Raw genomic sequence first — 27,596 nt, forward strand, 5'->3', positions numbered from 1 at the left:
AATCAGAGACTACATCAGCCTGAAACCAGAAGAGCTAGATGGTGCCTGGCTACAACCGATGACTGCCCTGACAGGGAACACAAGAGAGAATCCCTGATGGATCAGGAGGACAGCAGGATGCAGACCTCAAATTCTCATAAAAAGACCAAACTTCATGGTCTGACTGAGACTAGAAGGACCCGGAGGTCATGGTCCCCAGACCTTCTGCTAGCCCAAGACTGGAACCATTCCCGAAGCCAACTCTTTAGACAGGGATTGGACTGGACTATGGAATAGAAAATGATATTGGTGAGGAGTGAGCTTCTTGGATCAAGTAGACACATGAGACTGTGTGGGCATCTCCTGTCTGGAGTTGAGATGAGAAGGCAGAGGGGGACAGAAGCTGGCTGAATGGACATGGAAATACAGGGTGGAGAGAAGGAGTGTGCTGTCTCATTAGGCGGAGAACAGCTAAGAGTAAACAGCAGGGTGTATATAAATTTTTGTATGAGAGACTGACTTGATTTGTCCATTGTCCTGAAATGAAATGTGGGTGAACAAGCCACATGTAGGAATACTTCTGTGTGGAGATAGGGGATTGACTGAAAATTACCTTTTCAGTTTTTTTAATACAGCCCAATATCAAATGTTTACTTGATCCAGGTATACCTTATTTCTGAGATTTTCTAAAGGTACTGAAACAGTACTTTATGTATTTTCTAGGCTTATGTAGTTTAAGAATATTTATTAATAAGCATGTATTTTCTGACATTAACATTTGGCTCATATAACTATTATAATTTTTCATATTTGAGATTTGAAAATGTCAACAGATATATATTTGGAGAAATTTTATCGGAGGGAAATGCTGTAAAATCCTGGTTATGTTAAGTAGCCTTTGAAACAGCCTGAGATATCAGGTATGGCATACTTGGGCAGTGCTGTAATTGTTGTTGGGTGCTGTTAAGTCAGTCCAACTGATGGTGACCCCAGATGACAGACTAGAACTGCCCCAGAGGGTTTCCTAGGCTGTAGGAAGATGTAGCAGATGATCATGTCTTTCTCCTGTGGAGCCTCTGGGTGGTTCGAACTGCCAACCTTTCTGTTAGCAGCCGAGCTCTTAACCATTGTGCCCCCAGGGCTCCTATTAGTAGTATTGTGGTATACTATTTTTTTTTTTTTAATAAGTGTAGGTGAGCTGGAAGACGTTAGAATTTCATAAAGGCTAAAAATTCACCTCTCCCCTTCCTCCTTTCCAGCCAGAACAAATGAAGTTTAGAACACCCTAAAAGCGATTTATTCCTTTTTCTCTGAGACACGCTTCATGCGGTTGCTGTGGCCTCACCCTCCTGCCTCTGCCTTCCTGGCCGTTTCTTCTGTGTGGCTTTGGGCTCTCCTGAACAGCTGCTGTTCCCTGCATTCTGTCCTTGGTCCTCTTGTCATTCTCTGTGCTCTTCCCGGCGATTCTGTTTACCCTGTCACGTCAGCTATATGCTGTTTTCCAAATTTGTATCATTAGCCCAACTGTAAAACCATATACTCAACTCTTTTCTGAATCTTTCTATCTGAATTTCTCACCAACCAAAACCCACTGCTGTGGAGTCGATACCGATTCATAGCCATAGGACAGAGTAGAACTGCCCCATAGGGTCCTAAGGCTGTAATCTTTATGGAGGCAGACTACCACATCTTTCTTCCGTGGAGCGGCTAGTTAGCAGCTGAACGCTTTAACCACTGCACCACCAGGGTTCCTTGAATCTCTCACAGACACTTAAAAATTAACAAATCCAAAGTTGACTTAATTCTCTTTCATTAAAAAGCCTGTTCCGTCTGTATTTTCTAGCACTAAAACCAAAAAAACCAGTGCTCACCCCATGTCTAGATGGAGACCTAGCCTTATTGATTTATTTTACCTCCTTCAAAATGTTTACTTCTCTTCTTCCGCCCTCATACCCCTTGTACCTTACATCATGATCCTTTGCTCTAAATTATTAACTGACAGCAGACACAAGGAACCAAATGGAGATAAAAATAAATCAGTTTTATTTAACCTTTCTGGTGAAAGCTACATGTGAGAATGGATGAGGTTTTCTTCCTATTCCCACTTGCCTGCCTTCTCTACCCCTTGCTCAGTCTCTCCCCAGCTCGGCTTGCCTGAGGGAGAGAGATCTGCAGAGCAAAGTCTGAGAGCCCACTTGCCCAGCCAGTTGGTCAGGGGTTCTCCACCTTCCTCAGCCCATCCAGCCCAGGAGGGAGAGCATCAGAGAGAGGGAGGCAGCTGTGCAGGGGCTGGATTCTGACCCAGATGTGCTTAGTATGTGGAAGGAAGAGAACAATGGGATATGCCCTGCTCAGGGGCTACAGGATTGAGAGAGAGGAGGCAGGGCCACATATGACCAGAAGCCCTTAAATCTGGCCAGTTGCAGAGAATCAACAAAAGGGGTGGACGGACGGAGCTGTCTCCTGGGAGTGGAGTAGAAGTCACTTTACTCAATAGGCCAGGCGGGTAAATGTATTCCCCATTACCAGCTTTTCTGCCCCCTCCTGCCTTCTCATCCCTGCCTCTGGGCTGGTGTGCCCATTTAGTCTCATTTTGTTTGATGGACCTGTCTAATCTTTGGCTGAAGGGTGAACCTCAGGAGTGACTTCCTTACTGAGCTGTAAGGGTGTCTGAGGGCCATACTCCTGGGGTTTCTCCAGTCTCTGTCAGACCAGTAAGTCTGGTCTTTTTATTTTATTTGTAAGTTAGAATTTTGTTCTACATTTTTCTCCAGCTCCATCTGGGATCCCCTATTGTGATCCCTGTCAGAACAGTTGGTGGTGGTAGCTGGGCACCATCTAGTTGTGCTGAACTCTGTCTGGTGGAGGCTGTGGTAGTTGTGGTCCATTAGTCCTTTGGACAAATCTTTTCCTTGTGTCTTTGGATTTCTTCATTCTCCCTTGCTCCAGATGGAAATTTTGTTTTGTTTTTAAGTCTGTAAATATTTTTCATTTTACCCTCTTTCTATAATGCTGATTTTCCTAGGTATGCACCTGTAGGCTGATAGTTACTGTCAAGTTTTCTTTATCCCCCTTTTCTGCCACTACTGGCTTGAAATTATATATTCTATCAATTTTCAACCTTTTTAAATTTATGAACTTAAGGGTATTAATTGTCCTCTAAATATTGTATAGAGTCCCGTTCCACAATATCTGATATGTAATTTTAAAATTTTTATTGAGTTCAAAATATTTTCTAATTTCCATGTGATATCTTCCTTGATGCATTGGTTATTTAGAAGTATGTTTGTTAATTTCCAAGTTCTATGACCATGTGACTTGTATCGGCCAAAGAGACATCAGCAAATGTGCCTCAAGGGGATGCGGGATAAATACTTGTGCATTGGATGCTCTGTGACTGTGTGTGAAGAAGCCTTGTCTAGCCTCCTTAGGGATGAGAGACCACAAGGAAAGAGAGCCCTAGCCATCCCAGATGAGCCACGCTGGCCCGCTAGCCAAGTGAAGCCATGTGAGTGAGCCCAGGAGAAACCACCACTCAGCCAGCCCATAGAATTTTGAGAGGTTAATTGTTTGTTTTGGTAAACCACTGTGTTTTAGGGTGGTTTATTAATGCAGCAACAGAGGACAGATATACTGTTATATTTTTGTGCTTCTTTTGTTTCTTTGTGTATTATCTTCACTTCATGATAACATATGATTCCTGTTGCCTGTCTTTTTTCCCTCCAGATTACATTTTAATTATTTCCTATTGAATAATTAAGTAGTGAAGACATCACAGAGGAATTCATTTAGAGTAATTAATCACACTTTGTTGTATTGTGTCATACTGTGATGACTTGCGTGTTGTGGTGATACTGGAAGCAGTATTCAGATAACAGCAGGGGTATCCATAGTGGACAGGTTTCAGCTGAGCTTACAGACTAAGACAGACTAGGAAGAAAGACCTTGCAGTCTACTTCCGAAATAAAATTAACCAGTGAAAACCTTATGAATAGCAGCAGAACATTGTCTGATATAGTGCTGGAAGATGATCCCCCCAGGTTGGAAGGCACTCAAAATACGACTGGTGAAGAGCTGCCTTCTCAAAGTAGAGTTGACCTTTCAGGACCTTCATTTGCTGATGTGGCATGACTCAAAATGAGAAGAAACAGCTGCAAACATCCATTAATAATCGGAACGTGGAATGTACAAAGTATGAATTTAGGAAAATTGGAAATTGTCAGAAATGAAATGGAATGCATAAACATTGATATCCTAGGAATTAGTGACTGAAAGGGACTGATATTGGCCATTTTGAATCAGATAGTCATATGGTCTACTATGCCAGGAATGACAACTTGAGGAGGAATGCTCTTGCATTCAGTGTCAAAAAGAATATTTCAGGATTTATCCTAAAGTACAATACTGTCAGTGATAGGACAATATCCATATGCCTACAAGGAGGGATCTGTCCCCAGACAGGGTCATCATGCTTGATAAAGTAGAGCATCAGTGAAAATGAGGAAGACCCTCAACGAGATGGATTGACACAGTGGCTGCAACAATGGGCTCAAGTATAACGATTGTGAGGATGGCACAGAACCGGGCAGTGTTTCATTCTGTTGTACATAGGGTCATTATGAGTCAGAACCTACTCCACGGCACCTCACAACAACAACACAAGGAAGACCAGGTAATACGTCTGTTATTCAAATTTATACACCAACCACTAAGGCCAAAGAAGAAATTGAAGATTTTTACCAACTTCTGCAGTCTGAAATTGATCAAAGATGCAGTCAAGATGCATTGATAATAGTGATTGGAATGTGAAAACTGGAAACAAAGAATAAGAATCAGTAGTTGGAAAATATGGCCTTGGTGATAGGAATGATGCTGGAGATCACATAATAGAATTTTACAAGATCAACAACTTCTTTATTGTAGATACCTTTTTTCAGCAATATACTTGTGGACCTCTCCAGCTGGAATACACAGGAATCAAATTGACTACATCTGTGGAAAGAAAAGATGGAAAAGCCCAATATTATCAGTCAGAACGAGGCCAAGGGCTGACTGTGTAACAGACCATCAGCTGCTCATATGCAAGTTCGAGTTGAAGCTGAAGAAAATTAGAACAAGTCCACGAGAGCCAAACTATGACCCTGAGTATATCCTGAGTTTAGAGACCATCTCAGGAATAGATTTGACCCGTTGAACGCTAATGACCAACGACCAGATGAGTTGTGTGATGACATCAAGGACATCATATATGAAGAAAGCAAGAGATCATTAAAAAGAGAGGAGAGAAAGAAAAGACCAAAATGGATGTCAGAAGGCTCTGAAAATTGCTCTTGGAACGTCGAATAACTAAAACAAACGGAAGAAATGATGAAGTAGAAGAGCTGAACAGAAGACAGATTAAAGTATTATAATGACATGTACAAAGATCTGGAGATAGAAAACCAAAAGGGAAGAAAGATCACGCTTGGCATTTCTCAAGCTGAAAGAACTAAAGAAAAAATGCAAACCTGGAGTTGCAATATTAAAGGGTTCTGTGGGCAAAATGCTGAATGATGCAGGAAGCATCAAAAGAATATGGAAGGAATACACAGTCACTGTACCAAAAAGAATTGCTCGACATTTATTCATTTCAGGAGATAACATATGCTCAAGAACTAATGGTACTGGAGTAAGAAATCCAAGCTGCACTGAAGACACTGGTGAAAAACAAAGCTTCAGGAATTGACAGAATACCAATTGAGATGTTTCAGCAAACGAATGCAGTGCTCGAAGTGCTTACTCGACTGTGCCAAGAAATCTGGAAGACAGCTACCTGGCTAGCTGACTTGAAGAGATCCATATTTATGCCTATTCCAAAGAAAGGTGATCCAACAGAATTTGGAAATTATCTAAAAATATCCTTAATGTCACAGGTAAGTAAAATTTTGCTGAAGATTATTCAGCAGTACATTGGTAGGGAACTGCCAGAAATTCAACGTGCATTCAGAAGAGGACATGGCATAGAGGCTATCATTGCTGATGTCACATGGATCCTGGCTGAAAGCAGAGAATACCGAAAGATGCTTTCCTGTGTTTTATTGAGTATGCAAAGGCATCCCACTTTGTGGATCATAACCAATTATGGATAACATTGGAAGAACGGGAATTCCAGAACACTTAATTGTGCTCATGCAGAATCTGTGCATAGAGCAAGAGGCAGTGGTTTAAACAGAACAAGGGGATACTGTGTGTTTTAAAGTCAAGAAGGGTGTGCTTTCAGGTTGTATCCTTTCACCATACTTTAGTCTGTATGCTGAACAAATAATCCAAACAGCTAGATTATATGAAGAAGAATGCAGCGTCTGGATACACAGATGACACAACCTTGCTTGCCGAAAGCTAAGAGGATTTGAAGCACTTACTGATGAAGATCAGAGACTACAGCCTTCACTATGGATTATACCTTTACATAAAGAAAACAAAAATCCTCACAAATGGACCAATAAGCAGCATCATGATAAATGGAAAAAATATTAGAAGTTTTCAAGGATTTCATTTTACTTGGATCTGTATTAATGCCCACGGAAACAGCAGTTGAGAAATCAAAGGATGCATCGCATTGGGCAAATCTGCTGCGAAAGACCTTTTTAAAGTGTTAAAAAGCAAAGATGTCACTTTAAGGACTGTGGCACATCTGACCCAAGCCATAATGTTTTCAGTCACCTCATATGCATGTGAAGGGTGGACAGTGAATGAGGAATACCGAAGGAGAATTGATGCCTTTTAATTATTGTGTTGATGGAGAATATTGAACATACTATTGACTTCGAGAAGAATGAACAAATCTGTCTTGGAGAAAGCACAGCCAGAATGTTCCTTAGAAGCAAGAATGGTGAGTCTTCATCTAACATACTTTGGACTTTTTATCAGGAGGAACCAGTCTCTGGAGAAGGACATCATGCTCGGTAAAATGGAGGGTCAGTGAAAAAGAGGAAGACCTTCAATGAGGTGGTTTGACGCAGTGGCTGCAACAATGGGCTCAAGTATAACAGCACTTATGCGGATGGCACAGGACCTGGCAGTGTTTTGTTCTGTTGTACACAGGGTTGTTACGAGTTGGAACCAGCTGGACGGCACCTGACAACAACAACAATTAATCACATTAAATTTAAGTGGTAAAGACATAGTGTCTTAGTCATCTAGTGCTGTTATAACAGAAATACCTCAAGTGGATGACTTTAACAAAGAGAGGTTTATTCTCTCACAGTTCAGAAGGCTAGAATTCAGGGCACTGGCTCTAGGGGAAGGGTTTCTCTCACGGCTCTGAAGGAAGATCCTTGTGATGCATCAGTCTTCCCTTGGCTTGGTAGCATCTCAGCTCAGGAACCTCAGGTTCAAAGGACACGCTCTGCCCCTGGCACTGCTTTTTGGTGGTGTGAGCTCCCCAACTCTCTGCTTGCTTCCTTTTCCTTTTATCTATTGAGATATAAAAGGTGGTGCAGGCCACACCCCAGAGAAACTCCCTTTACATTGGATCAGGGATGTGACCTGGTAAGGGTGTTACAGTCTCACCCTAATCCTCTTTAATGTAAAATTACAGTCATAAAATGGAGGACATCCAGAGAATACTGGGAATCATGGCCTAACCAAGTTAATACACATGTTTATATGGGGGACATAATTCAATCCATGACAATTCACTCTTTGGCCCCCTCATCACATTCTTGTAACATGCAAAACATATCCCTTCATATCATATCAAAAGTCTTAACTCCAAGTCCAAAATCCAAAAATTCCTCTTCATCTGTGAAATCCAGAATACAAGTTATCTGCTTCCAAAGGCACAATGGCAGAACAGGCACAAGCTAGACATCTCCATTACAAATGGGAGAAACTTGAGGAAAAGAAGGGATAGCAGGCACCAAGCAAATCAGCAGAACACATTAGCCCTCAAGGCTGTGAAAATAATCTTCTGTTCTCTGAGACAATTTACACAATGGCTGTGCCCTCTAGACTTTAGGTGTTGGCCACACTTTCCAGATTCTGAGCGGAGGCCCCTTGGCTCTGGGCTTCAGCTCTGTCTTCCAGGCTCACTGGGGCAGCAACTCTGCTCCCTGGGCTTTAGGTGCATCTCCTTCTAGTCCATCTGAGTGTTGACTTTACCCTTGGAAACACCAGAGGCCATGGCTCCACCCTTTGAAAGCCCTAAGGTCCTGGCCATAGCTTTTGAGACTGAGGCAGCTGGGCTTCTTGTGTTCTTTGTCTCTTCAGCTTCTGCTTCCTGGTTTCTTGGCCTCTCAGGTCTCCGGCCTCCTGCCTGCATCTGCCCTGCTGCGGAAAGTGTTCCAAAGCTCTGTAGCTCCACCGATAAGTGCCTGGAGGCACCCCACTCCGCCAGTAAACTTTGGCTGGAAGGCACTCAGCTGTTTTGCTCTCTGGGTCAGCAAGCCTAGCTCCAGCAATAAGTGCCTGGAGACACCCCACTCTGCCAGGAAGTCTCCTGTGCACAGGCACTCAGCTCTTTTGCTGCCTGGGTCAGCAAGCCTAGCTCCAGCAGTAAGTGCCTGGAGACACCCCACTCTGCCAGGAAGCCTCCTGCGCACAGGCACTCAGCTCTCTTGCTCCGTGGGTCGGCACCAGTACTGTCTGACACTGGTTTCCTGGTTCTGCTGCTGCTACTTCTTTGCTGCTGCCAGTCCCCTGCTGTGCTGCCTCTTTTCTGCTGCTGCTGGTCCTCTATCATTCACAGTTTCAATACTGCTTCCACATTTTAGGTATCTGGTAGAGTAGCACCCCACTCTCAGTACCAAATTCTGTCTTAGTCACCTAGCACTGCTATGACAGAAGTGCCACGAGTGAATGACTTTAACAAAGAGAAGTTTATTCTTTCACAATCCAGTAGGCTAGGAGTCCGAATACAGGGCACCGGCCCCAAGGGAAGGTTTTCTGTCTCTGTAGGCTCTGAAGGAAGATCTTCGCGATGCATCAGTCTTCCTTGGTCTGGGAGCATCTCAGTGCAGGAACCTCAGGTTCAAAGGATGCGCTCTGCTTCCTGTGCTGCTTTCTTGGTAGTATGAGGTCCGCAACTCTCTGATTGCTTCCCTTTCCTTTTATGTCTTGAGAGATACAAGGTGGCGCAGGCCATACTCCAGGGAAACTCCCTTTACATTGGATCAGGGATGTGACCTGGTAAGGGTGTTAAAATCCCACTCCAATTCTCTCTAACATAAAGTTACGATCACATGATGGAGGACAACCACAGAATACAAGGAATCATGGCCTAATGAAGGTAATACACATATTTTTGGGTGAGTGTAATTCAATCCATGACACCTGGGAAAATTGTTTAGAGTAATTAATCATATTGATCAACCCATTGTGTCCTTGAGGCATTGTAAGAGAAAATGAAATTACAGTTTAACTCGCATTCTGTCCATTTTGGACTTTTCACATTGCTTCTTGTTTACAAAAATTGATGACTGCTTATATGTTTTATATTTTCACTTAAGAGCTGTGGTTCCTGAAATCTTCCAATGTTTAGCATCAACAACTTATACAGTTAGTTTGACGTACAGTATTTAAACAGTGTTAACTTTGAAATGAAGAGTTTTAACTGTATCTTCAGTGAAGCCACGTAATAGAAAATAATGTAAGTGACTTATATGCTTCAAAATAAGGAAGAAAATTGTCTGGTACAGCTTGTACCAGTCTAAGATAAAGAACTTTTTTTATTAAGTGTTTTTAAGCCCAGCCATGAGTTATATCCAGTTGTAAATAAGGATATTTGAATTACTATGTCCTCCTTGGTGAAGAAAAGCCATCTACGAAAAGACCAACCATTCTTCTTTGTGGAACCCGTGAATTAATGCCATTGGTGTCATAACAACTGAAAAAGAGAAAGGGGCAGCAATTCTTTATCAAACTTTTGTGTTTCCTGTAAACTGATTACTGCAACTAGTCTGGCTTTTATCTTGCATTTGCAAATATTCTGGAAGATTTGGTGATTATCCCCTCTTTTAATGATATTAATATTAACATTTGCAATAAATGTGGTACGAAAGGAAAAGAAACCTAGAGTCTTGTGAGCTGAGTGCTTTGTCCTGATGATGCCACTGACTGGCTGTGTGACCTTTGGGAGGTTACCTCCCTGCACCAGATGTTCTCATCAGTGAAAAAGGGGGCACTTAGGTGAGCTCCATCTCCAAAAGTCTGTTAATTCTGTGACTTCAGAGGGGCAGAGTGCATTGCTCTGCCGTAGCCTGTTGAGGGGAAAGCATGATTTTGACAGTTAGCGTAGTTCCCTTTCTGTATTCATACACATTATTGGATGAGATCACGTTTGATTCTTTGTGCATCACCCATGCTAGTCAATAGTCAGTGGAAGAATTTATAATTATCTCCCCATCTATGCTGAACTGACTGCAAAATATGTATATGTTAAAATCTAAGGGACCAAAAACCAAGCTCATGATATATTCACTGTAACTTTCTAGAGATCAGCTTTCTGTATAAAATGTATACTAAGAAATAGTGAGAAATTTCAAGAGCCTGTGTTTTCTAGTTTTGATACAGTTGAAAATTAGTGTTTTTCGTAAGTTTTCACTGTTTTGTTTTGTTTTTTAGATTGGGCATCCAATTTTAATTTATTGAAAAACAAAATAAACTTACCTTATATTACATATATATATATATATTTAAGAGATGCCATTAATACACTTCTCCATATAATTAATTTTGACGTTCAATGATCAGGAATGGATGTTAAGAAAACTACTTCTGCCTAAGAATTATACATAAAATCTGCCGAACTACTTTATTTTTCAAAATTATTCTTTATTTCTTTACAGAACATTAGCCCTTATTAAACCAGATGCAGTGTCAAAGGCTGGAGAAATAATTGAAATAATAAACAAAGCCGGATTTACTATAACAAAACTCAAAATGATGATGCTTTCAAGGTAATTTGTTGATCATTTTGTTAGTAATGTCTGTTTCTTTTTTTTAAAACTTTTATTGTGGTGAAAATATATACAATGAAACATTTGCCAACTCAACAATTTCTACATGTATAATTCAGTGGTATCGATTACATTCTTCCTGTTTTACAGCCATTATCACTACCCTTTTCTGATGTCTGGTCCTTTTTTTAAAAACCACTTTCTATCTTTCATACTATTGTGTAGTGTGAAACCCTTCAGTTGAATGGCAAAGAACAGAATCCAACAAATCCTGGATTTGTAAATAATAAATAATGGCTGAAGCTAAGCATAGTAGGATTTGTTAGGTTCTACATGCCTCATCTATTTGACTTCATAACACCAATCCTTGATAATTTTAATGTTTTCTCTTAACATAGAAGTCTAACATACTGTGTAAAGAAGATAGAAGAGAAAATGAATGTTTGATTATGTCTGTTTGACAATGGAGTGCGTAGTGTTAGTTTTGAGCTTTGGAAAAACAGTACATTTGGAAATTGTTATGTTGACTCCTCTCTTTTACCTCTTTACTACTCTGAAAAGCAATCCATCCTACCTTACCAGATATTTTCTAAGTCATTTAGTAAAAATAAGATTTATCCTAAGATACAACTATTGGTCTTCTCCCATCTGGAGCAAAGGAGAGTGACCAAAAAAAAAAACCACACCCGTTGCCATCGAGTCGATTCCGACTCATAGCGACCCTATAGGACAGAGTAGAAGTGCCCCATAGAGTTTCCAAGGAGTGCCTGGTGGATTTGAACTGCCGACCTTTTGATTAGCAGCCGTAACACTTAACCACTATGCCACCAGGGTTTCCACCACTGCTCCAGAAACCTAAAACTCAAGGAAACAATTAGACCACAAGACTAATGGCCAATATGAACCATAGCCCTCTATAGCTTGAGACCAGAAGAACTAGCTGGCGCCTGGCTACTGCTACTGACTCCTCTGACTGAGGAACATAATAGAAGGTTTCTGTTAGAATGAGATAAAAATGGTGAAAACTCAAATTCATAAAGAAGACCAGACTTACTGGGCTGATAGAGACTGGAGGAACCTCTGAGACTATTGCCCTAAGATACCTTTTTAATCTGGAACCGAAGCTACTCCTGGAGGTCACTTTTCGGCTTATAAAATAAACAGTGACACCCGTGAGGAATGTGCTCCTTAGAACAATTAACCATATTAGACCAAATGGGCAACATTTGCCCAAAGCAAAAATGAGAAGGCAGGAAGGGACAGGGGAACTGGAGGGATGGAAATGGGAAAGGCAGGGTGGAAATAGGGAGAGTGCTGACACATTGCGGGGGTAGTGTATAAATTGTTGAACGGGAAACTAAATTGCTGTGTAAACCTTCACCTAAAACACAATAAAATGTTCAAAAAAAAAGACCTATACATCCTGTTCGGCTGTTTCTATCACTAAGTAGGTAGCTTCAATCAAGTGGTAAAGTTCGTTCCTACCTGGGCATATTACAACGTTAAAATATAGAGGATGGGACAACCTTCTCTTCAGTTTTTTAGAGAACCTTTGGAAAAAGACACACTAATGGTCTTTCCTCAATGTTGGGCCGCCCCTTTTTTTTTTTAAAATTTCCCACTTAGGCCAAGCAATGATTGAAACATTCCCAAGAATGAAGAAGGGAAATAGGGCTTCTGTGAGGGCCCAGGCCTGCTTTCTGTCTGGTCATGTTCTGGTTGGCTGAGTCTCTCACACCCCCAAGTAGCACCAGTGACAACAGGGACATTAACGTAGCACTTAGGCAGCTGGCCCTGGTGGTGGTCTTACCTTACTCACTGTTTTTTTTTTTTTTTTTGGCAGGTATCTTTGCACTGCCTTGGGAAATTATCTGTTTCTGTTCCATGAGACAGTTGATTTTTTTGTCTTTGTGAGAACAGGTACAATGGATAGCAGTAGACGTTCACTCAGGTTCCGTATAACTCTGATCCCTAGAAACCTTAACAGAATACCTGCGATCCCCCCTGCCATGACATATATTTAATTTGAATCTTTGCCTCTCTAAGGTCTCCCAGTTTACATATTTTTTAGAGAGGCAGTAGGCTTATATTTCAGAGCACAGACTGTAGAGCCATATTGCTTATAACACTAGGTTTGTGACTAAACAGTTTGCCTCTGTGCTTCAGTTTCTGCATCTGTAAAATTGGGGTTATAATAGCACCTATATCATAAAGTCAGAATTGACTCGACGGCAGGCGTTTTGCTTTTTGGTTTATATCATAAAGTGGAGCCCTCGTGGTGCATTGGTTAAGAGACTGGCTGCTAATTAAAAGGTCAGCAGTTCAAATCCACCAGCCGTTCCCTAGAAATCCTTGCTCCTTGGGGCAGTTCTGCTCTGTCCTGCAGGGTTGCTGTGAGTCGGAATCAACTTGACGGCAGTGGGTGGGCATATCATAAAATTATTATGAGAGTTACAGAACCAAACCTGTTGCCATTAAGTTGATTTTGACTTATGGTGACCCCATGTATTACAGAGTGGAACTGCTCAGTGAGGTTTTCTTGAGTATAACTTTTTGTCCTTTGTGCTTCAGGTGAAATTTTACAGAGCACATTCATTTCTTATTCAACAATTTATACACAAATTGTTTTGTGACATTGACTACAACCCCTGTGATGTATTAACACTCTCCTCTTCCACACCCCAATTCCCCATTTCCATCCCTCCGTTATTCCTGTCCCTTCCTGCCTTCTTGTCATTGCTTTTGGGCAGGTTTTGCCCTTTTGGTCTTGTACACATGACTGACCTAAGAAGCACGTTTCTGACATGTGTTATTGTTTGTTTTATAGGCCTGTTGAATCTTTGGCTTAAAGGTGAACTTCGGGAGTGGCTTCAGTTCTGAGTTAAAAGGGTGTTCAGGGGCCGTAGTGTCAGGGGTTCTTCCAGTCTCCATCAGACCAGTATTGGCTGTAGTTTTTATTGAAGCAGATTGCCAGGCCTTTCTCCTGTGGGACTGCTGGATGGTTAGAACTTTCAGGTTAGCAGCTGAGAGCAAACCCTTTGCGTCACTCAGGGACCTTATTTTGAGGGTTATGTGAGTCTAGTATACATAAAATTCTTTGAAAAACCCTGGCATATAGTAAATGTATATAAATGTTAGCCATTAATGTTAGTAATATAGTCCTAGTGATGTGATTATTTAGTGGGAATTGAGGGTCCCTATGAGTTGGAGTTGATGGTAACGGGTTTTGTTTGGCTGGAGGGCATGAACCTTTATAAGCAGTTACATTTGCCCTATTTCTGCATTTATTGAGAATGCTTGCTTTTAAAGCAGCCAGTGGGACTGAATTCTGGAGAATGACTTTGAATATTCTTAATGAGATTAAAATTTTTCATGTTTCCATATCTACAGTGCTTGAATAACTTGGCATTGAACTTCCCATGATAAAAATGTTACTTCTTTATCATAATGGTTCCTCAGCACATGAAGAAAGATGCTGGAACCAATCAACACTTCAAGAGCACCATGGGGTATAAATTTGCCGAAGCATTGAGTCTAAAACAAAAAAAATTTTTTTGGAACTTCGAATCCTGCTGATTCCATCCAGGCCTTATAAAACCCTTCATTCTTTGGAGGGTCCCAAATGTAAGCCGTTCTAGTTACTTGTCCACACTCATATTCAGTCCTTTGCTGCTCTGCGCTTTCTTCCTCCTTCCTCCTCTGAGCACTAATTGCTTACCAAACCCTTTTTACTGTCACCTCTGGAAGACAAGCTTCATTTTAAACAAACACCCCTGTGTCCACAGCTTGTGGACACAGAACTTAGAAGTCTCCTGCCCACCTCTTCCCTGTGGTTGAAATCTGGCCCTTCCCTCTGGACACCCTTTCCCTTTCTGTCCTCAGGTGGAGGCCGCTCACTTTTGAGTATTCCTCCTGTTGTGGGGTCACAATACAGCATCAGTATTTTAGCTCCCTTCCGCAAATTCCCACTTCCCTTCTCAAAACCACTCATCTTTGGAAGGTCATGCCATTTTTCTATATTACCGTCCTCTGAACCTCATTTTCAGCCTTCAGGTCACATCTCCACACTTATTAAGGATTTAGGCACCTGTCTCACCGTCTTTCTCTCTATTTGCCTCCTCATCTCTATGAGTGTCACCATCGTTTCCATAGGCCACTGCCATGGCTGTACCTTCTTCTTAAAGTAGATGTTCTTCCCAGTTCTGTGCCTTCTTTTCCTTTAACTTTCCCTGGTAGTCCCATCCATGGCTCTGTCATCACCTACCACTTATTTATAGGTGGATGCCAGACATACCTCCAGCCCTGACTTCTGTCTGCAGCTACAGATCCCCAGTCTCCATATCCACCTGATCTTTAAGTCGTTTTACTTCTGCTTCCCGTGTGTCTCTGGGAGCCATTCCCTCCTTATTCCCATTGCAGCAGCTTAAGTTTAAGCAGTTTATAGGCCTTTGATCAGGCCTTCAAAGTGTTAAAATATGCTACTGACTGATTTTTCTACCTCTAGACTTACAGTTCTCTATTATTTGATTGGCCATTTCCTACTCCAAGATCCCTCCATTCCATTCTCTGTATCACCACTATAATGAGACTTCTAAAATGAAAATCTGGACATGTCACCATCCCTTTCCTTAAAATCTTTCAATGATTCTCCATCGTCTACAGGAAAAAAATGACCAGCTCCTTAGTGGAGCATACAGGACCCTTGTTCATCTGGCCTGATCTACCTTAACAGGCCCATCTCTTGCCACTCCTAAAGGTTACCCAGCTTTCAGGTCCTTGGATATGCCATGCTTTATCTCACCTCAGCCCTTTTGTACCTAATTTTGTCTCTGTTGTAAACACTCTGTATTGTCTTCTGTCTAGTCCATTCCTACTCATTATTCAGGCCCAATTCAAATTTCTAATATGACTTAATTCCCAAGAAATCTAACTTTTTTTTTTAATTGCCCATAGTAACTCATACATCTCTATTAATGTTACTGTCAAGTTTGGGATTTGTTTTTACCTAACTGATAGGCTAATAAGTTAGTCTGTTACTCTTTCATGCATGCTACCAGAGACATAAGACTCCTGGGTTGGAGACCAAGGACTTTATTACTCACAGTACAACAAGCTGCACGAGCATCGTGTTTGTGTCAGCTCCCCTTGCCTCTAAGTCCCACGGGGATAGTATGATATGGGCCCAGATGGATGCCATGTATTCAGTGGGTTGTATCACAGCTGAGGAACATTGAATGTGGGTTACCCACTGTTCCGTAGCAAGCAGCAAACAAGCTTGCCTTTCTCTTGAAGAGAGACATTACCTCATCCCTCAAGGTTGGTTGCTATAAACACAACTCTGATAAGTGGTTAAGATAAAAAGGGGTCAGGGTCTTGAATTCTTGGAAAACTCAGCAAGGAGCATGGCAGACTCATGGAGGAGTTTTTCCCAATACTAAAATCTTTCCTAAAATTATTTTTATTAATGTCAAATCCTCTATCATGACAACATTTGAAAGGCAGCAGCTGAGTTATATCCGACTTTGTATTTCTAGTTCTTGAATCAGTGCCTGATTTAAGATAGACCCAAAGTAATTATTACTTGAAAGAATTAATGGATAAATTCTTGTAAAAGAATGGTGTGTTTCTTCATAAAAACAAAACATAACAACAACAAAAAACTTCTCTTAGTGGGATGCATTTGTTAATATCTGTCTCCTAAACTTTTTCAGGGAGGAATTAGATAAGAATAATGAAAAAAAAAAAAAAAAAACATGACCTTTCCTGCTGGTTTCCACTTTAAATTTTGAGTGGTGATAATTACAGGGTCAGTGGTGTGTTAAAAGAAAACAATGAAACACTTTTAGTAATTCATTAAGATTTTTCTTTTCCTTAGTATTAAAGATTATGATTGTTTTTTTCTTTTTGATAGTTCAGCTTGTTGTGTTGAAAATTTAGAATTGGTCATATCTAGGACCCTTGATCCACCAGTCATCTGTCAGTTTATTGTACTGTGATGGCTTGCGTGTTGTGATGCTGGACGCTATGCCACCAGTATTTCAAATACCACTAGGATCAACCATGATGGACAGGTACTAGAGAGCTTCCAGACTAAGACTGGGAAAAAGGATCTGACGGCCTACTTCTCAAAAAGTTGGCCAATGAAAACCTTATGAATAGCAGTGGAACATTGTCTGATATAGTGACGGAATATGAACCCCTCAGGTTGGAAGGCATTTAAAATACAACTGGGGAAGAGCTGCCTCCTCAAAGTGGAGTCGACTTTATGACATGGATGGGTAAAGCTTTCAGGACCTTCATTTGCGGATATGGTATGACTCAAAATGAGAAGGAACAGCTGCAAACATTCATTAATAACTGAAATGTGGAAATCTGGAAGTCATCAAAAATGAAATGGAGCACATAAAGATTGATATCCTAGATATCAGTGAGCTGAAATGGACTGGTACTGGCCATTTTGAATCAGATAATGTATGATCTACTCTGCTGGGAATGACAAATTAAGAGTAATGACATCACATTCATTGTCAAAAAGTACATTTCAAGATCTATCATGGAATACAGTGCAGTCAGTGATAGGATAACATCCAGACAACTACAAAGAAGATCAGTTAATACAAATATTATTCAGATTTACACACCAACCACTCATACCAAACATGAAGAAGTTGAAGATTTTTACCAACTTCTGCAGTCTGAAATTGATCAAACATGTAATCAGGATGCATTGATAATTACTAGTGATTGGAATGTGAAAGTTGGAAACAAAGAAGGATGAGTAGTTGGAAAATAATGGCCTTGGTGATAGAAATGGTGCCGGAGATCGCATGATGGAATTTTGCAAGACCAATGACTTCTTCATTGCAAATACCTTTTTTCAACAATATATACGGCAACTATACATGTGGACCTCACTGACAGAAAACACAGGAATCAGATTGGCTATGTTTGTGGAAAGAGACGATAGAAAAGCTCAATATCACCAGTCAGAACAAGGCCAGAGGCCAACTGTGGAACAGACCATCAATTGCTCATATGCATGTTTAAGTTGAAGCTGAAGAAAATTAAACAAGTCCACGAGAACCAAAACACGACCTTGAACATATTCCACCTGTATTTAGAGACCATCTCAGGAAGAGATTTGATGCATTGAACACTAATGGCCGGACGAATTGTGTAATGACATCAAGGACATCATACATGAAGAAAGAAAAAGGTCCTTAAGAAGACAGGAAAGAAAGAAAAAAACAAAATGGATGTCAGAAGAGACTCTGAAACTTGCTCTTGAATGTAGAGTAGCTAAAGTGAATGGAAGAAATGATGAAGTAAAAAAGCTGAGTAGAAGATTTCACAGGCAGCTCGAGAAGACAAAGTATTGTAATGACATGTGCAAAGACCTGGAGTTAGAAAACCAAAAGGGAAGAACATGCTCGGCATTTGTCAATCTGAAAAAATCGGTTAAAAAATTCAGGCCTTGAGTGGCAATATTGAAGGATTCTATGGGCAAAATGTTGAACGATGCAGGAAGCATCAAAAAAAAAAAAAGAAGTAATACACTGTGCCAAGAAGAATTGGTCGACGTTTAGTCTTTTCAGGAGGTAATACCATATGATCAAGAACCAATGGTACTGTTGGAAGAAGCCCAAGCTGCACTGAAGGCATTGGCGAAAAACAAGGCTCTAGGAATTGAAGGAATACCAACTGAGATGTTTCAACAAATGGATGCAATGCATACAAAATTAATTCTCAAGCCTGAAAGGTTAATCCTCTGGTAGGAGATACTCTAACTTCTATGCTATTTTAAAAAGTAGTTGTTGATATGTATTTGTCACGTACTGGGAACTCAGTTTAAAGTCATTAAGAAAATTACAAAATTTTAGGGGAAGTACCTGTTTTGATTTTTTTTTTATTAACTTTTATTAAGCTTCAAGTGAACGTTTACAAATCCAGTCTGTCACATATAAGTTTACATACATCTTACTCCGTACTCCCACCTGCTCTTCCCCTATTGAGTCAGCCCTTTCAGTCTCTCCTTTCGTGACAATTTTGCCAGCTTCCCTCTCTCTCTATCCTCCCATCCCCCCTCCAGACAAGAGCTGCCAACACACTCTCAAGTGTCCACCTGATACAATTAGCTCACTCTTCATCAGCATCTCTCTCCCACCCGCTGACCAGTCCCTTTCATGTCTGATGAGTTGTCTTCGGGGATGGTTCCTGTCCTGTGCTGACAGAAGGTCTGGGGAGCATGGCCGCCGGGATTCCTCTAGTCTCAGTCAGACCATTAAGTATGGTCTTTTTATGAGAATTTGGGGTCTGCATCCCACTGATCTCCTGCTCCCTCAGGAGTTCTCTGTTGTGCTCCCTGTCAGGGCAGTCATCGATTGTGGCCGGGCACCAACTAGTTCTTCTGGTCTCAGGATGATGTAGGTCTCTGGTTCATGTGGCCCTTTCTGTCTCTTGGGCTCCTAGTTGTCATGTGACCTTGGTGTTCTTCATTTTCCTTTGCTCCAGGTGGGTTGAGACCAATTGATGCATCTTAGATGGCCGCTTGTTAGCCTTTAAGACCCCAGACGCCACATTTCAAAGTGGGATGCAGAATGTTTTCATAATAGAATTATTTTGCCAGTTGACATAGAAGTCCCCTCAAACCATTTTCCCCAGACCCCCGCCCCTGCTCCGCTGACCTTTGAAGCATTCAGGTTTATCCCGGAAACTTCTTTGCTTTTGGTCCAGTCCAATTGAGCTGACCTTCCATGTATTGAGTGTTGTCTTTCCCTTCACCCAAAGCAGTTCTTATCTACTGATTAATCAATAAAAAACCCCCTCCCTCCCTCCCTCCCCCCTTCGTAACCACAAAAGTATGTGTTCTTCTCAGTTTTTACTATTTCTCAAGATCTTATAATAGTGGTCTTATACAATATTTGTCCTTTTGCCTCTGACTAATTTCGCTCAGCATAATGCCTTCCAGGTTCCTCCATGTTATGAAATGTTTCACAGATTCGTCACTGTTCTTTATCGATGCGTAGTATTCCATTGTGTGAATATACCACAATTTCTTTACCCATTCATCCATTGATGGACACCTTGGTTGCTTCCAGCTTTTTGCTATTATAAACAGAGCTGCAATAAACATGGGTGTGCATATATCTGTTTGTGTGAAGGCTCTTGTATCTCTAGAGTATATTCCGAGGAGTGGGATTTCTGGGTTGTATGGCAGTTCTATTTCTAACTGTTTAAGATAACGCCAGATAGATTTCCAAAGTGGTTGTACCATTTTACATTCCCACCAGCAGTGTATAAGAGTTCCAATCTCTCCGCAGCCTTTCCAACATTTATTATTTTGTGTTTTTTGGATTAATGCCCGCCTTGTTGGAGTGAGATGGAATCTCATCGTAATTTTCATTTGCATTTCTCTAATGGCTAATGATCAAGAGCATTTTCTCATGTATCTGTTGGCTGCCTGAATATCTTCTTTAGTGAAATGTGTGTTCATATCCTTTGCCCACTTCTTGATTGGGTTGTTTGTCTTTTTGTGGTTGAGTTTTGACAGAATCATGTAGATTTTAGAGATCAGGTGCTGGTCTGAGATGTCATAGCTGGAAATTCTTTCCCAGTCTGTAGGTGGTCTTTTTACTCTTTTGGTGAAGGCTTTAGATGAGCATAGATGTTTGATTTTTAGGAGCTCCCAGTTATCGGGTTTCTCTTCATCATTTTTGGTAATGTTTTGTATTCTGTTTATGCCTTGTATCAGGGCTGCTAAGGTTGTCCCTATTTTTTCTTCCATGATCTTTATCGTTTTAGTCTTTATGTTTAGGTCTTTGATCCACTTGGAGTTAGTTTTTGTGCATGGTGTGAGGTATGGGTCCTGTTTCATTCTTTTGCAAATGGATATCCAGTTATGCCAGCACCATTTGTTAAAAAGACTATCTTTTCCCCAATTTACTGACACTGGTCCTTTGTCAAATATCAGCTGCTCATACATGGATGGATTTCCATCTGGGTTCTCAATTCTGTTCCATTGGTCTATGTGTCTGTTGTTGTACCAGTACCAGGCTGTTTTGACTACTGTGGCTGTATAATAGCTTCTGAAATCAGGTAGAGTGAGGCCTCCCACTTTCTTCTTCTTTTTCAGTAATGCTTTGCTTATCCGGGGCTTCTTTCCCTTCCATATGAAATTGGTGATTTGTTTCTCTATCCCCTTAAAATATGACATTGGAATTTGGATCGGAAGTGCGTTATATGTATAGATGGCTTTTGGTAGAATAGACATTTTTACTATGTTAAGTCTTCCTATCCATGAGCAAGGTATGTTTTTCCACTTAAGTATGTCTTTTTGAATTTCTTGTAGTAGAGCTTTGTAGTTTTTTTCGTATAGGTCTTTTACATCCTTGGTAAGATTTATTCCTAAGTATTTTATCTTCTTGGGGGCTACTGTGAATGGTATTGATTTGGTGATTTCCTCTTCAGTGTTCTTTTTGTTGATGTAGAGGAATCCAAGTGATTTTTGTATGTTTATTTTATAACCTGAGACTCCTCCAAACTCTTCTATTAGTTTCAGTAGTTTTCTGGAGGATTCCTTAGGGTTTTCTGTGTATAAGATCATGTCATCTGCAAATAGTGATAACTTTACTTCCTCTTTGCCAATCTGGATACCCTTTATTTCTTTGTCTAGCCTAATTGCCCTGGCTAGGACTTCAAGTACGATGTTGAATAAGAGCGGTGATAAAGGGCATCCTTGTCTGGTTCCCGTTCTCAAGGGAAATGCTTTCAGGTTTTCTCCATTTAGAGTGATATTGGCTGTTGGCTTTGCGTAAATGCCCTTTATTATGTTGAGGAATTTTCCTTCTGTTGCTATTTTGCTGAGAGTTTTTATCATAAATGGGTGTTGGACTTTGTCAAATGCCTTTTCTGCATCAATTGATAAGATCGTGTGGTTTTTATCTTTTGTTTTATTTATGTGATGGATTACATTAATGGTTTTTCTGATATTAAACCAGCCTTGCATACCTGGTATAAATCCCACTTGATCATGGTGAATTATTTTTTTGATGTGTTGTTAGATTCTATTGGCTAGAATTTTGTTGAGGATTTTTGCATCTATGTTCATGAGGGATATAGGTCTGTAATTTTCTTTTTTGGTAATGTCTTTACCTGGTTTTGGTATCAGGGAGAGGTGGCTTCATAGAATGAGTTGGGTAGTATTCCGTCCTTTTCTATGCTTTGAAATACCTTCAGTAGTAGTGGTGTTAAGTCTTCTCTGAAAGTTTGGTAGAACTCTGCAGTGAAGCCGTCCCGGCCAGGGCTTTTTTTTGTTGGAAGTTTTTTGATTACCATTTCAATCTCTTTTTTTGTTTGTTTTGATTTTTTAAAAATTTATTCTTCAGACTTTTTAGCTAATCAGCTTTTAGTCCGTTGTCCTTTCATTGTCTCCAAAGATATTCTTTAGCAAGAATATAAATTTAAAAAGTAAATCCCTATTACCATTAATAAATTTGAATTTCTCCATATTTCCTCTCTTTGTTATATCAGTTGAAACATTGTTCTTTAATCCATTAATAAGTAATATGAATACATTAGTATGCATAATTTACCATCAGCTTTAAAAACCAGAAACATATAGTCATTCTTTTGGAAAGATTTATCTCATAAAAAATTATAACTATTAAATAAAGAACCTAGTCTAATTTCTCAGGTCGAAAGCCTGTAGAAGACAATGGCAGATTTTGTTTGAGTATGACTGTATTTTTTGATGTAACTTATTTGGACTTTTGAGAACAAACATTTCTTATTGGTCAAATGTTAGATTTTTCTTCCTAGAATGTTCAAGATGCTGGTGAGGGGAAGATAGGTGATATAGAACATGAGTATGAAGTAAATATTACCTCATATTTATTTTAACTTTATATGTTAATAAATCTGTGACCCATACTTGCAGAAAATTTCAAAGGGATTTGAGTAGGATACTTGGTTCAAATCATTTATCAATTCAGATATGGATCAGATAAATATGAGCTTAGAGGATTTCATCTTTGTTTTATTAATGTAAACTAAAAGTTGTTTTTTATATAATTCTTGTTAACTATTATTTTCATTATTTTACAGGAAGGAAGCAACAGATTTTCATGTAGACCATCAATCAAGACCCTTTTTTAAGTAAGTAATTAATTTGAGAGCTAATGGTATGTAATGGAGGATATCCTGAAAAACTGGAGTCATATTTGTACAGTTCCAAAATTGTGATATTTGAATAACCTGTCAGGAGAACCATAGTGACATCTTGGAGTGGTACGAAATTCTTTTCCAAGAATTTTCTATGTCCTTTTTTTTTTTTATTAAATAAGAATTTATATATTTCACCATTAAATTTTTTAATTTTTAACATTAAATATCTTTAATCAGAAGCAAATAAGATGATTTGTTTAAATTATATGGAACACAGCTTTCTTTTTATATTTCAATGGATTAAGAAGACAGTGATCTATTTTATGGTGAATATTTTTTTTTATATGTTTTTAAACTCTTGTTTGTCAGTCTTGTATACATAAAACAATGTTCCTAGACACCTGTATTTCAACTAGTTTGCTATATGTTTTGTTTCTTGAAATATAGTTAATATATGTTAGAAAGTGAATCTGTATTCTAATTGCTTGGAATGTAATTAAATTTAAGTGCATGTTGTGCGTGTTCATATTACTGTTGACAAAGGCATGTTTATACCTCTAATAAAGGATACTATCATGGATTGAATTGTGTTCCCGAAAAATATGTGTCAACTTGGCTAGGCCATGATTCCCAGTAATGTGTGTTTTTCCTCCATTTTGTGATTTTCCTGTGTGTTATAAATCATAATCTCTGACTGTGGGATGTACCACCCTTGCTCAGGTCACACCCCTGACCCATTGTAAAGAGAGTTTCCCTGGGGTGTGGCCTTTACCACCTTTCATCTTATAAGGGATAAAAGGGAAGGGAAGCAAGCAGAAAGTTGGGGACCTCATACCACCAAGAGAGCAGTGCTGGGAGCAGAGCATGTCCTTTGGACCTGGGGTTCCTGCATGGAGAAGGTCTTAGTCCAGGGGAAGATTGATGACAAGGACCTTCCTTCAGAGCCAACAGTGAAAGCCTTCCCCTGGAGCTGATGCCCTGAATTTGGTCTTCTGGCCTACCAGACTGTGAGAGAATAAATTTCTCTTTGTTGAGGCTACTATCCACTTGTGGTATTTCTGTTATAGCAGCCCCAGGTGACTAAGACAGAATCTATATTAGCCAAGCTCCTAAAATAGATATGCCATTTAGCATGCCACACAGAATAGTGAGTTTTTAATGTTTTATCTAAGAATATTACTAAGTTATAGATTATTTCAAATCAATCATTATAATATATTCCCAAGACTTGTTAAAATTGGCATATACAATTTTCTAGGAAGTTGATGGAAATTATACTTTGTTAGAGTTTTTGTGTGTGTTCATAGCATTGAATGACAACTCCTGGCTTAATGTCTTATATGTAATTAGTGTGCAGTAAATTTTATTCAGTGGATGAATAACTAGTTTTCTGTTTTTGGGAAAGACAAAAGACATAACAAAAGATGTAGCTGTAGTAATTGGAAATAGTTTCCTGAAGCAGTGTCTATTATGATCAGGCTCACGTTCCCTGCTTTATTGTATACCACACTCATATTACTGGCTTACTCCACTATGTGTTTTGAGAATTCTGTATCAACAGGACACTAGGTTATCAATTTCTTGAAGGAGGGATCTTGTTTTATAGTGTATATTCCAATGTATAGTATGTAATCAAAAAGTGCTTATTGAATGGATAAACACTGCTTTGTTCTCTTGACTTGGGTTCCCCAAATCTAATGATGTTTCTTTCTTTGTTTTTTGTAGCTAAGGCCTAGCAGAATATGTATGTGGAGGTTCTACGGGCCTCTTAGGGTTTCGGGCATTCATACTTTGTACATACTATTTTTTAAAATTATTCTTCAAAATAGACTGGAATGATTTAAAAAGGAAGCACTGAAGAGAGTTAGCTCATGTAACATGGTTGGTTAGGGAGACAATCAAGAGTGAATTGTCACAACAGAGCCTGTCACCCTATGCTCTTCTCTCCACAGGGGTCCTGTCGTCTCTCTTGGTTTGGGTGAGAGAGAAATACGGACTTTAAAAAGTACTTTGTCCCTGTTTAACATAGTGGCAGGATGGTATCACTTACTTCACAGTTAAACTTGTCATTGCTGCCTTGAACAAATATAAATCTCAAAAACTAACATGAGTTATCATTTTTTCATGCCTTTCACTGTGACTCTGTGCAGTGCTTTTAATGAAGAACCTGTGTATATGCTTTAATAACTCAAGGTAAACAGCCCAGAGTAGCTTTGACACCAATAAAAGAATATTTCTTCAAGACCGTTTGATTTTTTATCATTTGATCAACTCAATATATATTGAGTGAAAGTCCTTTGTCAGTTTTTGAATTATAGTAGCTCTTCATAAAAATAATTAAATTCTTATTACAAATATGTGACAAGACACCACGCTTATCACTTTCTGTGTGATGAAACTATTTGGCAGCAGTAGTAAACCACACAGAAGTAAAACGGAAGATCCTGTGTACCTTTCAGAGCAGTGGGGAAAGCCCGGATCAGCAATATGCATCTTAAGTTGATGAATAATATGTTACCTCCCAGTGGTTTTTCTGCTAACAGTAATGGATTTGATGTTACTACTGATTTGTAGTGACTCAGGCCACTGCAAGACGTTCAATTGTTGAAAATTTTATCCTGCTCATGTAAAATTACTATGCCCAGTAGTTCTGAGATCATAATATTCCTGCCTTTGAATTATGGTATTGGCGAAGAATATTGAATATACCATGGACTGCCAGAAGGATGAACAAATCTGTCTTGGAAGAAGTAGTGCTGGAATGCTCCTTAGAAGCAAGGATGGCAAGACTTAGTCTCCCTTACTTTGGACATGTTATCAGGAGGGTCCAGTCACTGGAGAACATCATGCTTGATAAAGTAGAAGGTCAGGGAAAAGGGGAAGACCCTCAATGAGATGGATTGGCACAGTGGCTGCAACAGTGGGTTCAACATAGCAACGATTGTGAGGCTGAGGTGGGACTGGGCAATGTTTCATTCTGTTGTACATGACGTTGCTGTGAGTTGGAACCAACTTGATGGCACCTAAGAACACAACAACATTGAAATAGTCAAAATTGTGTTACATGCTCACTGGCAAGAGAGATACCTAGGTTACAGAATAATGAAACAAATATATCTTTTACTTGTTTTATAGTGAGCTCATCCAGTTTTTTACAAGTGGTCCTGTTATTGCCATGGAGATTTTAAGAGATGACGCTATATGTGAATGGAAAAGATTACTTGGACCTGCAAACTCTGGAGTGGCACGTACAGATGCCCCTGGAAGCATTAGAGCCCTGTTTGGGACAGATGGCATAAGAAATGCAGCTCATGGTCCTGACTCATTCGCTTCTGCTGCCAGAGTAAGATATTCTAAAAATGTTTAAATTCTGTTTTGGTTTTGTTAAATGTTTTATGTCAAAGTATAACATTTTTGTCAGAGGTGACTTAGGTTGAATTTATACGTGTGATCTAGTAGTAAAAGAAAACCTTTAGCCTTTTGTCTAGGATCAAACAGTGTTTCTTCCCATGATATGTTTCCCCTGGGAACTGTTAACCATGGTCAGGGCAGGAATATATGGTTAAAATACAGCTTCTTCAGTTAAAGCATTTATGGACACATTTCGTGTTCCAAAAACTTAAATTACCGAGGCTGATAAGTGTTTGAATTATTGAATTAACATAAGAATACCAGTTTATATATGCCAGTACTGAGGCCAGTTGCCGTGGAGTTGATTCCAGCTTATGGCCCCCCATGTGTGTCAGAGTGGAACTGATTTTGCAGAATTAGATCAGCAGGTCTTTCTTCCTGGGCCCCTCTGGGTGGACTCAAACCTCCAGTACTTCAGTTAGCACGTTAGGTGTTCGCACCACCCAGGGACTCTAGTTTAGGGATAGTAAATATTAAAAAATAAGGCATAATTTTATACATTCTTTCTTTGACTCAGACTAAGCACTCTATTTTCAAGCTTAAGCATCCTTTTATTTTCCTGTATAGCTAGTGGTTATGAAAAAAATTCCCTATACTTAGTCCTTATTTCAAATCCATGTGAATAAGGTATTGAGTCAGAATCAACTCAATGGAAGAGGGTTTGGTTTTTTTTTTTAGTATTATACTTGGCTTATAGTGATGTTGAATTTGTGAAGTGCAAGTTTGTTCTTAGCATCGTGAAAAGTTTCTCCAGTAAATTAAGATAGTTTTTAGTCTGGTCATGTTTGCAATGAAATAATATTTGACAGTTTTATAACAATCAAAGTTTTGTTTGTGTTATATCTTCATTACCCGGTCCTTTCTACTCATCATTCAAAATAGACCCTAAACCTGACGACTGTTTTCTGAATCCCTGTTGTATTTTACCTGGACTACTGCAAATTTTTTTTTTCTTTTTTTCCACTGCAGTAGCTTTCTACTTATTCTTCCCTCTACTCATCTTACACTCAGTTTATGAAAACTTTACCCTGCCCAAATAAAATTCACTACGTCCAGAGCAATCTTTCTGAAACAAATCAGATTAACCATTCACCTACTGAAAACCCT

At 39.6% G+C, this 27,596-nt stretch overlaps 1 protein-coding gene across 2 annotated transcripts in view; it reads left to right on the forward strand.

Annotated features, from left to right (window-relative positions):
• NME7 (NME/NM23 family member 7) overlaps positions 1-27,596 on the forward strand; it is a 349,164-nt gene that overhangs the window by 78,356 nt on the left and 243,212 nt on the right. For both annotated transcript variants that reach the window (XM_010594980.3, XM_023554271.2), the window contains 3 exons: positions 10,806-10,916; positions 23,019-23,069; positions 26,214-26,421. In XM_010594980.3, coding sequence (XP_010593282.2) covers positions 10,806-10,916; positions 23,019-23,069; positions 26,214-26,421 — 370 coding nt within the window. The remainder of the gene's footprint in view (positions 1-10,805; positions 10,917-23,018; positions 23,070-26,213; positions 26,422-27,596) is intronic.

The sequence above is a fragment of the Loxodonta africana genome, chromosome 3 (assembly GCF_030014295.1).
Source record: "Loxodonta africana isolate mLoxAfr1 chromosome 3, mLoxAfr1.hap2, whole genome shotgun sequence".
In the NCBI taxonomy this organism is placed as follows: domain Eukaryota; kingdom Metazoa; phylum Chordata; class Mammalia; order Proboscidea; family Elephantidae; genus Loxodonta; species Loxodonta africana.